Below are 14584 nucleotides of genomic sequence, written 5' to 3'. Positions count from 1 at the left end.
TTGGCTGCGGTGCATTATACATGAGAACTAGTGACATGTTGTCTACAGATGTGGACTGAGGCCAGTGTTCACACTAAGGTGTTCCCGGACTCGGAGTGCACGTGGTTATACCGCGAATGATATCTCCCTCGACATGACTTTATCATCGTCAGTGGTCGAAATGGAGTGCATTCTCTCCCAGGGGCTTCTTAATCCAAAGGGGTCACCCCTGCTACTGATTATAGCGCAACCTTAAAGTTGCTGGAGCCCCGTAAACGGGATCCGAGGGTTAATAAATCATATATATGTATTATATATTTATCTGTATTTCCATTCCTATTTATTGACTATTCATCTATAGGCAAGTTTGGTACCCAAAGTTAGATTAAAACTCTTATGTAGTATGTAGGCATATATTTGTACATTTGTACGTATATCATTATACAGAAGTATCAATTAGTAACACTGACCATTAAGTGGTAGTATGCCAGAAATGGCTGGAGAACAGTGGTGGCGCCTCTTGCCTTATAACTACAGCATGGAGTACATATGATGTGCATTGGTGGGTCAATCACATGTAGTTACATAGCCCATAGTCAAATATCACTTCGTAACTACTCCATATGTAGAATGATGGTAAATGGCATCACCACTGACGTATCTATAGATACTTCCTCGAGTGATTTTAATATATATATATATATATATATATATATATATATATATATATATATATATATATATATATATATATATATATATATATATATACAGTATTCAGTGATCATATGTAATTTGTGTAATATAACTGATATTTATTTTTCACTGAAGAGAATTATTCTAATATACACTTCATTTATATCCTTTGTTTTCATAATGCGTGTGGACCAGCTTACTGTTACATACACAGAGGTACACGTACACGGTTACATACACAGAGGTACACGTACACTTTTACATACACAGGGAGGTACACGTACACTCACATACACAGGAAGGTGCACATGTACACAAATATGTGCACCCTCTCCCCCCTCCTCTCACACACACACACACACACACACACACACACACACACACACACACACACACACAAGCAAATACGTCTGCTACACACAAGCCAGGATGAAGTAAAATAAAAAAATTCGATCGGTCATTAATGGAGTCCTCTCAGTTATTCTCAAGGGTCCATTTTGCTGACGACTAGGAAACTACAGACGGCCCCTCACTCATCATCCTGAGATGTACATGAGTAATTAACTACCCACGATGTCTTGCATAGGAAGACTGAATCATCTATAACTTAACAGCTTCATACAGTCACACTCACACCTCGAGCATAAGAATGCTTGGGATATTCTGACGGTAAATCTATCTTTCATGCACCACACAGATCACGTCTATAACACATGGAAGAGGCACAATACCAAATCTCAACTCTCTCTCTCTCTCTCTCGCTCTCTCTCTCTCTCTCTCTCCCCAGAAAACTGGGGCCTCTTAACGCAGCAGCGTTGCCCTAAAGTTACAGGCAAAGGACGTGTCTTCGATTATATAACGTAAAGCATCTCTGAATGCCCTATGGAAACAATCAAAAACAAATTGCACCGAACTCAAATGTAATCACGAGAATACAAGACTTTATACATTGAACTTTCCTTCTTATAATTTCTTTTCCTCCTTTTTGTCCTCACTCAGCTCTTCACGTTAGTGGGAGGGGAGGTAATGCCTTGGTTTGCAGGCAAGTCGCCCGTCTCCTCCGTGTACTTCCCATCGCGGAGCAAAGTCTCATACACACACACACACACACACACAAGCACACACACAGTATCCATTCATACAAGAACATACCTGCTGGCACATAGTACACACAAGCGCATACATAAATCAAAATACCTACATGTACAAATTTAATCATCAATGACGTATACTTTACAAGACAATTAAAAAGCCCAACTTCCACACACTAAACACAAACTGAGGATATGAGAATGAGCTGGGTGACTATGTCCTTTCGAATGGAGAGTTTTGAGTCTCACAATATGCAGATATTGCCTTACAACTTTTCAAGTTCACATGCAACATAAATAAGCCTGTAAGATGACAGGCAACAAATAAGGCAATATTTTTAAAGTATCAAGACTTTTTTTCTAAATCAACAAGATGCATTTCAGAATTCTGGGATATCAGGTCACTTGTAGCTTTACTAAAAGACGAAGGATCCGAAGGAGTTCCTCGACTACCAAAATATTCTCCGATAACTAACATCAGTCAACGTACTTATGTTTATTTGTTGAAGCAACGTCTCGTACTAGAGGCAATTCGATCAGTGCAGACACTGGCCATGCCTGTGTTTGTCCGAGGCAGCGTACTACTGGGAGAAGCTGGCAGTACTTGGAGGAGAAGTGCAGAACGTGGAGGTCAGGTGGGTAGTGCGGCTCCTTGTTGGGGGAGTGGGTCTCCAGCACCTCTCAGTAGTGCGGATCATCCTTGAAGCCTGGTTCCTATGCAAGCAGCCGGAGTTGGCGCAATCACTCAGCTGTGTTGAGCATTCCTTTCTTTCATCAGCAAGAAGCAGAGTTTGGGGTGTAGAGAAATTCCGACCATGAGCTGATAAGCCGCTCTGTAGGGCTGGGCTGGTTTTCACATTAGACAATGACGGATCATTTTCTAATGCACCTCTTTCACGGACAAACCTGATGGATATCACATTCGAGGAACAACGTTGTGCTGATGCAGACTTCGATGTGGACTTCATTTCTGGAAGAACTGACGTGACGGGAATCAAAGAAGGATCTCCATGTTGATCGAGATGTATGGGACTTTCAGCTCCACGATGAATCAAATTCAGAGTTTCTGAGGATGAGTGATCAGAAGCGTTCTTACCTTCTGCGACGCTCACATCTGTGGGCAAGGCTGAGAGTACTCGGTCGGGTGAGTACTGTATCTGCACGCTGGGGGATTGGACTAGATGCTGGAGGGTAGGATTGGATGTTGAGGGGTAGGAACCTCTTGAAGAAGACTTTTCTGGAGTGGAGGAAGCTGGACAAGACATCAGCAGTTTTGTGCTCACAGTAATTGAATCGTTTGTTTGAAAGGACGAGGAAAATCTAGGAATTGGCGAGAGATCTCTTAGAACTGTTTCTTGAAGCAGTGGTTTTCTATCATTCTCAGTCTTTAAAACAGAAGGTGAAGACCATGTATTAGTTTGCACTAGGCGTAAAACTTGCGTCAGTGACGTAGATGGGATGAGAGCTTTGTTCTCACGGGAGACCTCTGGTCTGGTGTATCGGTCTCTAGTCACAACCTTCCTTGGCATGAAAGAGGGCATATCAACAAACTGTGGCTTCCCTATACGGGCATCTTGATCGTCTTTCACGGTCTCGTCTGCTACAGTTTTCTCGAAGAAATGAGAACGTGGACAAAGAATCCTGTTATAGTCACCAACAGAATTAGGGAAGTCATCAGAAGCGATATTCTGTGTGTGAAGTGAATGGGAGATAGTTATGGTAGGAATGGCGCCCCGTACTCTCTCCGACGAAAATGGTTTCGTAAGTTTTCGGCGCAGCATTTCATATGAATCAGGACATTCTCTTAACTCGTCTTTCTCAGCGTCTACATCAGGTCTTGGGGATGGCTCGTACACCCATCCAGCGGACAACATCGTAACTCTGTTCAGGCAGGGTGAGCTGCTCTTCTGCCGGCGACAGCAGAAGGTGGACGCCAACGAGAGGAGAGCTGCCATGGTCCCCACCACGCTGGTTGTCGTCACCATCCACACACCTGGACATTACGACACCAGACTTAAAACAACTCGGTTGATCATTACTCACTACCCACACACATGCACTAGAACACCAACTGTGACACACGTGCCATAATCACCTCATCACCGACAAACTTACACCACAACACCGACCTCATGACACCAAAAGTGACACACTACGATCGTCAATTTACCATATAAACACCTACACCACCACAAAGGTGCTGAACATCAGTCAGGACCATCACCTCACCAGTCACCCACCTGCACCACTACACCATATGTGACACACATGTCAGGATCATAACTCACGACACCCATATACCTACACAATAACAACACGTGTGACACATATGCCTTAATCATCAATTCATATCCACATGTATACCAAAACACCAGCTGCGACACACCTACCACATTATCCCTTGTCCACTAACACACACACACACACACACACACACACACACACAAAACTTTACTACCCCAATTTACCTCACCCTCGACAACCGCAATGGCGCTACATCCCCGGCACAATTGGCCTTTAACGTGACCTTTACAGGCAAGGTCAAATGCCAGGGTTTGGATGTTGACTGTTGGAAAGAATGCCAACAGAAATGAAACAAAACTAACACGAGCAAACACTATGTTTCCCCTCGAAGGATGGGAAGCGCAATAATGAATAAATGATAGACAGGTGAACGAGGATGGGAGAGAACACTGCAGGGTCAGAGCAAACATTGTTATCGTCAGAGATAATGAAAAGATTTTTACATGTAATTAACAATCTAGGGATAATCATCCAATTGACTGATTAGACAAACTGAGTTATATTATACATTAAAAGAAAAAGTTTCATCTGCTGACCGATCAACGTTGAATACCATTATTTACATCTTAAGAGTGACTATAAGCCAATATTGTAGGACCTTGATAACTGCTCATATATCTTTTCTATGTTGGAGTCTCCAGTAACGGACGAAAGTCCACATCAATGCCGGGCCATGATTGAAGGAAGTGAAAAGCCTGCCTTTTAAAAAGTGCCAGGTCATAGTTATTGGGAAGGACACGAGAGGGTAGAGAGTTCTAAAGCACTGACGTTATCAAATCAACCAACCATTGAGTTGTGACGCAGCAGCCTGCCGAATGTTGGATGATCTAGCTAGTGGTACGGGCAACAAGCAGCCAGCTCTCGGGAGCAAAAACCAAAGTAAATACCTATAGAGAATAGAAAATAAGCAACAGTGAGGCGTAAGGCAAACATGTCAAGTTTTGACGCTAGCCTGGGCCAGTTTCTGTGTCAGACCGCTTTTGACTCAACCGTGTCAGGTAAAGGTGAAGAGCTAGAACCACCCCAGATGTAATGGCAGTACTCCATACAAAGATGGATTCAGTCCTTTGTACAAACAGAGCAACTGTTCAAAAGAAAAGAAACTTCGACATCTCAGCAGGACTCCCATTTTCTTAAAGGACAACTTAGCTATTTTCTTATTCAAAAGCAAAATTCTCAAGAAAGCATACTCAAAACTTCAAATTTATGGCGTAGAAAAGGAAACCTGACCTCATTAAGTAATCAGTGACTTGACACAATAATAAACACATCAGCTGAAAGGCACTGCAAGCAAAAGTTGAACACAACCTAAAATATAGACTGGGAAAAACAGAAAAAAAATGAAGAGGAAACTCCAGAATTAATCAAGACTCGTGAGTAGTTAGGAAGCTTCAGAAGCCACTTATAATGTTAAACATCAAAGGTTAAGATGGTCAACCACATCCAAGCAGCTTAACGTCGAGTTTGAAGGTTTTCGGGACAACGAATTGAAAACTGGGAACTGAGAACGGGGAAAAACTATTAGAGTTCATTTATAATCAGGAGTGAGGAAGCAAGAGAGCTAAGAGATTACTGGAATGACCACACTAAGACAGTGGAAGGGCGGGCAAGGAGAAAAGAACGCATTAAGGAAACTGGTGAAATATTATCACACAGTTGCTGTGTTTAGAAGAACGATGCTCGGAGAGGAGAGGCCAAGATCCAGCTGAGTAACAGCTATAGTGAAAAGGAACATGGGACCAAACGGACACGTAAGATGTAACGTAAGAAGGCAGTAAGAAAGGTTGATCTCCTCAAAGAGGAGACTTGTTCAACCTAAACAAAATTTCAGTCGCGCACCAGCTACTGACCCGTACGGAGCTGTTTCGGTTTTTTCAGAGCTAGGGTACAGCGATTTCTGCGTTAGTGTTACCGTGATTTTTTCTAAGGTTTGTTGAAAGTTATTGTTCATCATTATCTTTTTAACTGTACAAAATATATCTTTCATTGACGGGTGTCCACAGCAGAACTGCGCCTGGCCTTTGTGTGACCGGCTCCGCCCTGTTAACTGCGATGGCAGCCACCCACGCTCGGACTGGGCCTGTCCCCGGTTCCAGTACGAGAAAGAAGTATGTACAGTTAAGATACAAAATAATATCGCATATGGCGAGGCTAGAGGGGGGTTAAGGAGTCTCGTGAGACTCCTAAACCTAATGAACACTACGCGGCGGCTCTGAAATGGAAGCCTGTTATGCGAACAATCTTGACGCACTCTTGTGACATGCCGACCATCAGTTCCAGGAACCCAGCTCCATCTAACCCTACACCAAATTCTCCAACCACACTCCATAACAAATCCTATGCCAAGACCACATCCTCTCTCCATCCTAAAGAAAAGAAAGAGAACAAACTAATGTATCGTTACACCTGACTAAACTTGTAAAACCTACGTCGCACGTCATGGTTCCATTACCTCCAAGGAGGTCTGTGGTTCACAAGCTCCTCTTCGTTGGAGGACACAGAATTGATGGAAGCCAGAAAATCCACTTCCAGGGACCGTTCATGTTCCTACGTCCCGACATAAACGGGCTAAGAAAGCTGTTCGGTTAAACAACTCTTAAACCAACACGTTCAATATCATTCAGTGGAATTGTAGAGGCCTTAGGCATAAGCAAGCACTAACTACAACTGTTGTCTTGCTCTGTATTGGTCAGCCGATGTTCTGTTTACAAGAGGCCCTTCTAAACGGCATAGTGGAAGAAGTTTCCGGTTTCGATAGCTATCACTCGTATAGAAGAGACAAGAATCGTGGGGTAGCTACGTACACCAAAGTTTACCTCACACCAGGAGTGACTTTAAATTCTACTCAAGACGCTGTCGCATGTAGAGTAAAATTCATTAACACATACCTGTCCATCTGTTCAATATATTGCTCCAGTTCCAATACACTTGACAATGATGATTTAAACTTGCTCGTTAATCAATTACCTCACCGTAAGGTAGTTTTAGGAGACTTCAATGCTCATCATTATCAGTGGGGAAGTATCCAGGCAGACAGACGCCAGGGGCAAAACAAATGGTTAATTTTCAGATCAATGCCAACCTCTCTCTTCTGAACGATGGTAGTGGAATTCGTGTAGACGACCGGACTGGCAATATCTCAGGCAATTTATTTATCCTTGTCATCGTCGGATATACTTATCATCACCTGGGGTATTTATGACGACTCCCTGGGAAGTGACCATTTCCCGATGTCTTTCTTAGCGACATTATTACCAACACGTCTCCGCCTAAATTTAACTAAGAAAGCAGAATGGGTGTCATTTGCAAGGCAAGCCGTCCTTGATATGTCCAATGATGACACTGATGCAAAAGTCCTCAAGGTTACCTCCACCATACTGAGGGCTGCTGAGAACTCTCTACTAACGTTTCTACAATTTCCACAAAGCAGAGAGTTCCTTGGTGGACAACAGACTGCCGGAATGCACTAGGTGAGCGAAATAGGAGATACAGGATTTTCGACAACGAGCACTCAGATAACTTTATTGCGAGGGCTTGCCTAAGAAGAATTATAGTGGCCAAACAAGCCAAACGAGACTCCTGGCGCGACTTTTTCTCTGTCGTGAACAATGACGCACCAATAAGTCAGGTCTGGTCCACAGTCAATAATAAAAAAAAAAGTGGCCACTTCCTCCGCAAATCCACCACCAAGATCAAGTCATCGACGACCTGGTGGACATGGCCAACACACTCGCTGGGAGATTCTCTGAAATGAGCAGCTCGGCCAATTACGATCCACGCTTCCTTCACCACAAGCGCCAGGCCGAGCTGCAACTACCAGACTTTGCCGCAAAAGATACTTTTGACTATAACAAAGCATTTACAACGAAAGAACTGCTTCTTGCCCGGAAATCCTGTAAAGGTTCAAAATGAGATTTGGACGTTTCGAACGTTTCCAAACTCATGGCACTTTACGTACGTCATCCCCATCCCAAAAAGCTCCGGAGGCCTTGCTAAATGTAAATTCGTTTCGACCTATTGTGCTCGCGAGCTGCATTTGTATTACAGGTCATGGAGAGAATGGTTAACAGAAGGCTACTTTTTTTTTTGTTAGAATCGAAGGGTTTATCAAATGATCAACAGTGTGCTTTCCGTCGTAACAGAGGCACACTGGATCATTTAATACACCTAGAACATTCTATCTTGCAAGTTTTTTTTAATAAAGTGCGTTTTTTGGTTACAGTATTTTTAGATTTAGAAAAAGCCTTCGAATGACACGGCGAAACCGAATTCTATGCAAACTTTACACTTTTGGTTTAAGAGGTTATTTACCCATATTTATTAGAATTCTTTAAAACAAAACTTTTGCTGTGAAACTTACAGCACTCCCTGTCACTTCGGAAACATTTGTCCAAGAATATGGGGTGCCGCAAGGCAGCGTTCTTAGGCCAACATTATCTAATACTATGATTAATGATATTCTGTCTCCAGCTTCCGTCCCGCTACATCTTAAATACTCACTTTATGTTGATGATTGTGCACTATGGCAATCTTCGCCTTGTGCACAATATCCTGTTGAGCGGCTTCAAGCTGCGCTCGAGTCCGTTCATCGCTGGGCGCTACAGTAGGGTAAATATTAGGTTCTCACTCAACAAAAGTATCGCGGTTATTTTTTACACGAAAAATTAATATCCCAGATTTGCTTTTAACGTTAAACAACAATCCGCCTCAATTTCGATAAAAGACTTAATCGGGAAAAGTCATGTTGATTATTTAGTAACAAACTAGCAGTAAAATACTAAATATTCTTCAATGTCTTTCGGGTTCCTTCCGGGGAGCCGACAAAAATCTTTTGATTATAAGTCTCTGATTAGATCTAAGCTAGACTATGGCTCTCAGGTATCTGCTTCTGTGAGCGAGTATATCCTGAAGAGGTTGGATGTGATACAGAATAAATGTTTGCGAATGTGCCTTGGAGCTCTAACCTGTACCAGAGTTACACGATTGAAGTTGAGGAACATGTACCTCCTCCCCGGCTAAGACGTGAGATCCTGTCGTGGCAAAGCGGTATTCTGATGGCCAGAAAGAACAATAAAACTGCCTGACGCCTCATTCTGGAATATTCACAGCTCGTCAACAGAGGCGTCAGTCTCCTGAGTCAAAATACACTTCCTCTGAGAACTCCGGTATCAAAGTGAATGAAGTGGACTCGCTAGTTAAGAATTCCCTACCCCCCTGGGAGGATTCAGAAATTAACATCAAGACGAGCTGGCTTCCAGCCAGAAAAAGTCAATACATCGGAGAGCGAGGTACACCACCAGCGTTTTCGTCAGGTCATCATCGATCACTTGTCGTATGTTCACTTTTACACCAATGGCTCCAAAACGGATGAATGTGTGGGTGCAAGTGTGTGGTCGATGGAGTGTATCCTCAGATACCGCTTGCCGAACCATACATTTGTATTTTGCGCTTTGTTTCCCATTGATCGAGCCATAGACTATATGATTAATTCAAATCACAATAAAGCAATTTTTTCAGATTCTCTTTCTGCTCTTGAAGCAATATGCTCTGAATATACAGAGTCCTGTGAATTACAGGGCAATATTAATAAACTAAATTCATGTGAAAAAGATATACGGAAGGCAGACAGCTTGGCTACGTCAACCTCAAAACTCGAGGAGGTCGTTCTGATCCCTGGGGAGCTGGGGTCCTGCCTTTCCTTAGGGAAGAGATCAATCCATCTTCTGTGGCAGAGTCAGCAGACCAGCCTGACAACAGAAAATACAAGCAAGACGTAGCGGACTGGCCGACCTTATACCGCAAGAGCAGAAGAGAGGAGGTCGTGCTGGCCCGCCTCAGAATGAAATGTACATTTACCACCCATCTGCAGCCATACATAAACAAAAATTTTCCACTAGTGTGCCAACAGTGCGAAAAACTTTCCACAATAGAACATTTACTCCCCCGAAACAACAGATTTCATCAACATAGAAGAAAACTAATAGATCACTACAAGAAAAACATTAATGGACTCAGGGATAACCCGAGCACTGTTGACAAACTGATGGTCTTCCTCAAAGGAACGGAATGAATCAAGATGATGTAAGGTGGTTCGTGGGTTCTCCTGTGGTGGGGTAGGCTTCGGTGTGAGGCTCCTCCCACTTGGGCTAGTCGCATGGCGGATGGACATGTCCATTCACTAGCCGATCGGCATTGGGAGGGAGGGGGTTATCTCTGGGGCAGCTGCGCCATGGGGTTGAGCTGGCGGACCTCCGAATTATCTATTCATTCTATGTGCATGACGTAGTGGAAGCCTACCTCTAGTCTGTCCTATAGTCTCGCACTCTTGGGTAAACTGCACCCGTGGGTGGTGTGCCGACTGGGTGGTATTTGCCGCCATGTGGGCTCAATACCCACAAAACCTTTTCTTTCCATCATTTATTTTTAACATTATCCATCATTATAACATCAGAATTATACCTCTATTTATATGTTTTTTTTAAGAATAGGTATTTAGGAATGATGACTTCAGTCATCCATTGAATAGGGTTGCAGGCCTAATGACCTTCCTCATAAGTCGATGGCCGTAAAACCCAACAAACAACAAACAATATTTGTGCTACCAATTTTGTAACCGACCGTATTACATAACGACGTCTCTAACTACAGTTATCACAGTGCAAACAAAGGTGTAGAGCAATGAAATAAACCCTAAGTGTCCTCTCAGATGCAGACCTAAGGTAAAGTCTGCTAGAACACTTACCTAGGAATCAAACTCACGAAAGTGCAGCAGCCAAAAGTGACAGATAACCTCAGCAGGAAGTAACCGTCCTACCACAACAAAACCTAGCCAATAACATGAGCTTTCTCGATAATTAGTTAATGCAACTTGGACCTTTGTATACTTTTTGTATATTCTAAAAATCCCTGGTTAGAGGGAATACTAAAGGGATGAGGTTAGGGTACTTCGAGTCTTCCCCTTCAGTATTACAGCTTCATAAAAGCGGAAATATAACAAAATTCTGATGCTACCTCGTCGAGTCTGTAAAGGCGAGCAGGTATATGAATCAAAGTGTGTCGTGAATATACAAGTTGCAAGTCACGGCGAGGACTGGGTTGGTGCCAGGGTTATGATTGAGGGGGAGGAATGTTCACTGTCATGATACAACAGTTGTGTGACGAACAACTGTCTTATATTTACATTCTATAATTATATCTGCCTTACTGCCCAAGAGTTACGCACAAGGCCTCCCCAAGGTCGGGCCTGCCCGGGCCCGAATCCTGAGTGCAGCAGTCTGTCCGCACTCAAAACTTAAATTGGTGTCTGCCTAAGCTGGGATACGGGTAACTGAATCCCCTAATCATGATGTCTTTTAAAAACGATATATATATATATATATATATATATATATATATATATATATATATATATATATATATATATATATATGTTCATTTATATTTACTATACTTAGTCGCTGTCTCCCGCGTTTGCGAGGTAGCGCAAGGAAACACACGAAAGAATGGCCCAACCAACCCACATACAGATACATAAACGCCTACACATGCACATATACATAACTATAAATTTCAACGTATACATACATATACATACACAGACAAACATATATACACATGTACACATCCATATTTGCTGCCTACATCCATTCTCGTTGCCTCCCCGCCACACATGAAACAGCATCCACCTCCACCCGCGCACGCGCGAGGTAGCAATGTGAAAAGAAAAAAAAAAAAAAAAAAGGCCACATTCGTTCACACTCAGTTTCTAGCTGTCATGTGTAATACACCGAAACCACAGCTCCCTTTCCATATCCAGGCCCCACAAAACTTTCCATGGTTTACCCCAAACGTTTCACATGCCCTGGTTCAATCCATTGATAGCATGTCCACCCCGGTATACCACATCGTTCCAATTCACTATTCCTTGCACACCTTTCACCCTCCTGTATGTTCAGGCCCCGATCGCTCAAAATCTTTTTCACTCCAACCTTCCATCTCCAATTTGGTCTCCCACTTCTCCTCGTTCCCTCCACCTCTGACACATATATTCTCTTTGTCAATCTTTCCTCACTCATTCTCTCCGTGTAACCAAACCATTTCAATACACCCTCTTTTGCTCTCAACCACACTCTTTTTATTACCACACATCTCTCTTACCCTTTCATTGCTTACACAATCAAACAACCTCACACCACATATTGTTTCAAACATTTCATTTCCAACACATCCACCCTCCTCCGCACAACCCTATCTATAGCCCATGCCTCGCTACCATACAACATTGTTGAAACCACTATTCCCTCAAACATACCCATTTTTGTTCTCTGAGATAACGTTCTCGCCTTCCAAACATTCTTCAACGCTTCCAGAACCTTCGCCCCTCCCCCACCCTGTGACTCGCTTCCGATTCATTGTTCCATCCGCTGCTAAATCCACTCCCATATACCTAAAACACTTCACTTCCTCCAGTTTTTCTCCATTCAAACTTACTTCCCAATTGACTTGTCCCTCAACGATACTGACCCTAATAACCTTATTCACAGTTACTCTCAGCTTTCTTACTTCACACACTTTACCAAACTCAGTCACCAGCTTCTGCAGTTTCTCACCCGAATCAGCGACCAGCGCTGTATCATCAGCGAACAACTGACCTACTTCCCAAGCCCTCTCAACCACAACTGACTGCATACTTGCCCCTCTCTCCAAAACTCTTGCATTCACCTCCCTAACAACCCCACCCATAAACAAACTAAACAACAATGGAGACATTACGCACTACTGCTGCAAACTTACATTCACTGGGAACCAATAACTTTCCTCTCTTCATACTCGTAAACATGCCTTACATCCTTGATGAAAAATTTTCAATGCTTCTAGCAACCATATACTCTTAATACCTTCCACAAAGCATCTTTATCGACTATCATATGCCTTCTCCGGATCCATAAATGCTACATACAAATCCATCTGTTTTTATAAGTATTTCTCATACATTCCTCAAAGCAAACACCAGATCCACACATCCTATACCACTTCTGAAACCATATTGTTATTCCCCAGTCTGACGCTTTGTACATGCCTTTACTTTCTCAATCAATACCCTCCCATATAATTTCCCAGGAATAGGAATACTCAACAAACTTATACCTCTGTAATTTGAACACTCACGTTTATCCCCTTTGCCTTTGTACAATGGCACTATGCATATATACATATATATATATATATATATATATATATATATATATATATATATATATATATATATATTAGATTATATCATTTTCTAATTTTATTTTGATTTGTCGCTGTCTCCCGCGTTAGCGAGGTAGCATAAGGAAACAGACGGAAGAATGGCCCAACCCACCCACATACACATGTATATACATACACGTCCACACACGCAAATATACATACCTATACATCTCAATGTATACATATATATATACACACACAGACATATACATATACACACATGTACATAATTCATACTGTCTGCCTTTATTCATTCCCATCGCCACCCGCCACCCATGAAATAACAACCCCCTCCCCCCTCATGTGTGCAAGGTAGCGCTAGGAAAAGATAACAAAGGCCACATTCGTTCACACTCAGTCTCTAGCTGTCATGCAATAATGCACCGAAACCACAGCTCCCTTTCCACATCCAGGCCCTACAGAACTTTCCATGATTTATCCCAGACGCTTCACATGCCCTGGTTCAATCCAATGACAGCACGTCGACCCCGGTATACCACATCGTTCCAATTCACTCTATTCCTTACACGCCTCTCACCCTCCTGCACGTTCAGGCCCCGATCACTCAAAATCTTTTTCACTCCATCTTTCCACCTCCAATTTGGTCTCCCACTTCTCCTCGTTCCCTCCACCTCCGACACATATATCCTCTTGGTCAATCTTTCCTCAATCATTCTCTCCATGTGACCAAACCATTTCAAAACACCCTCTTCTGCTCTCTCAGCCACACTCTTTATTACAACACATCTCTCTTACCCTTACATTACTTACTCGATCAAACCACCTCATACCACATATTGTCCTCAAACATCTCATTTCCAGCACATCCACCCTCCTCCTCAACTCTATCCATAGCCCACGCCTCGCAACCATATAACATTGTTGGAACCACTATTCCTTCAAACATAACCATTTTTGCTTTCCGAGATAATGTTCTCGACTTCCACACATTCATCAACGCTCCCAGAACTTTCGCCCCCTCCCCTACCATATGATTCACTTCCGCTTCCACGGTTCCATCCGCTGCCAAATCCACTCCCAGATATCTAAAACACTTCACTTCCTCCAGTTTTTCTCCAATCAAACTTACCTCCCAACTGACTTGTCCCTCAACCCTACTGTACTTGATAACCTTGCTCTTATTCACATTTACTCTCAGCTTTCTTCTTTCACACACTTAACCAAACTCAATCACCAGCTTCTGCAGTTTCTCACACGATTCAGTCACCAGCGCTGTATCATCAGCGAACAACAACTGA

The 14584-nt window shown here is 42.8% G+C and overlaps 1 protein-coding gene across 2 annotated transcripts in view; it reads right to left on the bottom strand.

Moving 5' to 3' along the window:
• Positions 1-373: 373 nt before the first annotated feature.
• The window catches only part of LOC139766204 (uncharacterized), a 48004-nt gene continuing 33793 nt past the window's right edge, over positions 374-14584 (bottom strand). For both annotated transcript variants that reach the window (XM_071694512.1, XM_071694502.1), the window contains one exon: positions 374-3759. In XM_071694512.1, the coding sequence (XP_071550613.1) occupies positions 2348-3759 (1412 nt within the window). In that variant the 3' untranslated portion in view covers positions 374-2347. The remainder of the gene's footprint in view (positions 3760-14584) is intronic.

The sequence above is a fragment of the Panulirus ornatus genome, chromosome 4 (genome assembly GCF_036320965.1).
Source record: "Panulirus ornatus isolate Po-2019 chromosome 4, ASM3632096v1, whole genome shotgun sequence".
NCBI classification, from domain to species: Eukaryota; Metazoa; Arthropoda; class Malacostraca; order Decapoda; family Palinuridae; genus Panulirus; species Panulirus ornatus.
This window is presented reverse-complemented; position numbering and strand designations above follow the sequence as displayed.